This window comes from Cajanus cajan, chromosome 9 (assembly GCF_000230855.2).
Source record: "Cajanus cajan strain Asha chromosome 9, NIPB_CcT2T_4, whole genome shotgun sequence".
NCBI lineage: Eukaryota > Viridiplantae > Streptophyta > Magnoliopsida > Fabales > Fabaceae > Cajanus > Cajanus cajan.
In genome coordinates, this window is record NC_138525.1 from 30,941,449 (window position 1) to 30,945,219 (window position 3,771).

At 37.4% G+C, this 3,771-nt stretch overlaps 1 protein-coding gene across 1 annotated transcript; it reads right to left on the minus strand.

Moving 5' to 3' along the window:
• Positions 1–347: 347 nt before the first annotated feature.
• Positions 348–2,632, minus strand: LOC109794877 (L-gulonolactone oxidase 3-like). Its single transcript, XM_083063841.1, has 3 exons — positions 1,817–2,632; positions 1,390–1,645; positions 348–1,320 (listed from the first exon to the last, which is right to left on the minus strand). The coding sequence occupies exons 1-3, from the start codon at positions 2,492–2,494 to the stop codon at positions 494–496; spliced, it is 1,761 nt and encodes a 586-aa protein (XP_082919967.1). The 5' UTR covers positions 2,495–2,632; the 3' UTR covers positions 348–493.
• Positions 2,633–3,771: the final 1,139 nt, after the last annotated feature.

Below are 3,771 nucleotides of genomic sequence, written 5' to 3' on the forward strand. Positions count from 1 at the left end.
AAACTGTCAAAAACTAATTAAAGGAGTTTCAACACCTTCATAATAATCAAGTAAAGTAAGAAAAAAAATAACTACTTATTAGAAAATTCTAAATTGCATTATGAATTAGGGTTTGTCTTCTAAACTTTTATATAGAAATTTTGGAATATAATAGTAGTGAAAAATATATTTTCTAAGATACCTAGAATATAATTTTCTTTTATGATGAACCCAATAAAATTAAATTTGATCCTAAAATTTGGAAACAAATATTTCCTAAACTTAATTTTTTCTCTTAATCTCAATCACGCGAATTGAATCTCAAAAGACCGTGCTTGAACTCTGAAATAGAAATCGAAACAGGGAAGGAGGAGAAGGAAATTATAGCATATGATTTTAAATCAGGCATTTTGAGCCAAAATATATGGTAGTTTTGTGACTGTAATTGCAGTCATATTCATCTACAATTTCTCAGTATTTATTCAATCACAATCATAAGTTATCAACACCATGATCATGCGGTGGATGATGATGGGATGGAGGAAGGTAAGTATCTACAAACTCTAGCTTCCTTGTAGACAAGGCCAGGGCTGCAGAGATACCCCTTTTGGGGGCTACAATGTTTATCTTCACTACAAATGCATTGTCCCTCCAAAGCACACCCATCAAATTTTTCCAATTCCTTGCCATAAAGTATGTCATCCGACCATTTACTAGAGAACACATTTTGAGGGTCCATTTTTTGTTTTGCTGCAACAAACATGTTAAACCTGGGATACTTTTGTTGCACTCCCAAGAATGCTATGTTCCTGTTCTTGGCCCAATGTGGCTTAGCCCCATGCTTGAAGAACGCTAATTGCTCCACTTCCTCCCACACATCTTGGTTGAGTCTAGGATCTGATGGGTCGTTGGCACGATAGTAGTTGAAATCAACGACCACAGAGTCTTCGGGTTGTCCTAGGTATGCACTTGAGGCTTTGATGAAACGAATGAGCAAGCCGTTATAGTTGTCCACACCACAGAAATTTTGTGGGTTGAGATCGCGAAGTTTTCTCACGTCACGGACGAAGTCTCCAAATTTGGATGCAGGGAAGATTGCGGTGCTCTCGTAGAAGAAAAAACCTTTGATTCTTGGATCCCAAGCACAGGAGGTGTCGATTCTTGTTGAGTATAAGCATGAACCTGAAGTTTGCATTTTGCCCTGGAAACCCACTACTGGGTACCCACTGAAAATCATCCCATTGTTCTTCAACCCGTTTCCTGCTAGTTTCTTGAATCCCAAAGTAGTAGCTGCCGTTAAGCATTTCCCATTTGGGTTTTTTGTACTTTCTAATAGTTTTTCTGCATGTCAACGTTCATAGGCTTAAGAAACTTGGGTTTAGAAAACAAATAATTTAATAAATTGAATACCTGCTGCTCTAACTGATTCTGAGATCAAGATAGGATTGGGTTGAAATCCAATGAAGTCATTAAGTCCATCACCCGATGCATTTATAGGAACCCTGGAATCATATCTGTACACTGCTGTGTGTCTCGACGGATACCAAGTTATATCCGCAAATTCATACTGTTTTGCATGCTCTGTGTACACATCTTCGATGCCATCATCTCCTGTGAAATTGTATGTTATGCTTCTTTTGAACCTATGCTCAAGTGATAACTTTACCTGCATTTCAATATTAATTCTTGCTAGAGGGTGAGTGTGTATACATGGAAATTGTTTGATTTCGATCAAGTGTAACAAATTCAACAGTGATACATATCACACCATATATACTGACACAGCAACTAAAAATAAAAATTAATAAGCACCATAATATATATTATATATACTAACCTTGGATATAGCACCTAGAACTCCGAGTGACACTTTGGCAGCGTTAAGCAACGGATCCTGTGCGTCCAACCTCAAAACTTTGGCATAGCCTTCAGACTTAGAAGCAGGAACAACAAGAGTAATTCCAATAACATAATCATGAACCGCACCACCGCGTCCCCACCAAGAGCTACCGTGCGCCCCAGTGCTGATAAGGCCTGCAACAGTGACACCCTCCCAATAAGGCGCTGCCACCAAGCTGAAGCCCTTGGCTTCAACAGCGTCAATCAATTGGCGAAGCCCAACGCCCGCATCAACCGTCACAACCAAATTAACGGCGTCGATTTGGATGGTGGAGTTGTACTTGTCTGTGCTGATGAACACTGTGGCGTTCTGTGGGCATGCGAGCTTGGGGATTGTGTGGGAGAATCCGGTGACAACCTTGGCCTTGAGGTTGTTACGGACAGCGTAGGAAACTGCCGAACGAAGTTGGTCTTCGGTTGTGGGGTAGGTCACGTTGAGGGCGGAACAGTCCTTGCGGTCGCCCCACGCGCCGTAGCTGTTGCTGAGGGTGCATCCTGAAGCGGTGCATTGTAATGGGGACCGTGGGATCATGCCATGGACGGTTCTGATTGACCAAACGAAGTGAAGCGTGTGAATGACTGTTACGAAACCGTAGAGCCAATAGCCACTAGCCATGTGGATTTGCTGCTGCTGTTGGGTGCTGTTGTTGTTATATAGTATTAGTATTGCGGCACTGATAGGTTATGATGAAACTTATAAGGGAAAGAAATTGTTTCTTGTATTGCAAATCAAGATCAATCCTTCAATCTTCTCTTTTTTCATTTTTAATGCGAATGATTTTGTGGCGATGTACGGGTCACGATTCTCAATGATGAGTATTAAGTATACCTAAAAGAAATATTTAGCCGAAATTATATTAGAGCATGTTCTTATACACTTCTTATATAAGCTTTGAAAATTTTTTAATTTTTTTTTACTAGAAAAGACTCTTTAATAATTTTTATTAAAGAAACTCTAAAAAAAATATTTTTGATTTATATCTAAATAGCCTCTTAGTTACTTGTAAAGATATTTAGTTATAATTTTTATTTTATAATTTTATTCTTTCAATTTTATAAAATTCATAATTTACATTTCTTATCAAATGTTCTAATTGTTGTTATGTGTATGTATATGCCTTTAGCTTCATGTTTTAATCTATAATCGCATGTTTTGGATTGTCTGTGGATTTTTTATTGGAATCTTAAAGGAATGCACTATATGAGGTGATTGCTTGATTATGTAATTGTTTGCATGAATTGTATTATTTTAAATGTTTATTATATGATTAGGAATGTTTTTATTGATTGGATGTCTCTTTTGATGAATTATGATGATGGGATGAGTTTTGGAGTTTAAAAAGTCAAAAATTGCACTATCAAATTTCATCATGGGTGTGACTAGTGAGTCACAGTTGTGACTAGTCAATCATGGTTGTGACTCGTTCAGATCTTAACCCTCTTTGGATTCTCACCAAGCCAGTCATGAGCATGACCAACATCATGGCTGTGATTCGTAAGTCACAGTTGTGACTTATGCTCATGCTCCTTTTTCTCATTCTTTTCTTGTCTATTCTTCCTTTTATCACCTCTATTACTTGATATGAGTCATAATTATCAATTTGAGATACAATGTACGATAGTCATGTATGAACCATGTATGGGTTGGATGATGTGTTAACTTGTATCTTGATATAATGAGAAGTCTAAGCGAGGCTTGCCATGATGTGGTTATGAAATGAAATGAATTTAGATACAATCATGAGAATGTATTGTTGTAATATGATGGGGTACTGAGTCTATTTGACATGCATCATATGCATTAAAGTATTTTTTAAGGGTACAATATAGAATAAATTGTTAGGGAATGCCTTTTATGGAAAAGCTTGTGAATTAGTCTTTAGGGATAACTTG

What these genes read in the sequence shown, in the direction of transcription:
- LOC109794877 (XM_083063841.1), bottom strand. Translation starts at nt 2,494, where the DNA reads ATGGCTAGTGGCTATTGGCTCTACGGTTTCGTAACAGTCATTCACACG. An exon ending in TTCTAGGTGCTATATCCAAG is followed by an intron (nt 1,646 to 1,816) that starts GTTAGTATATAT and finishes ATTGAAATGCAG; the next exon opens with GTAAAGTTATCACTTGAGCA. An exon ending in AGAATCAGTTAGAGCAGCAG is followed by an intron (nt 1,321 to 1,389) that starts GTATTCAATTTA and finishes GTTGACATGCAG; the next exon opens with AAAAACTATTAGAAAGTACA.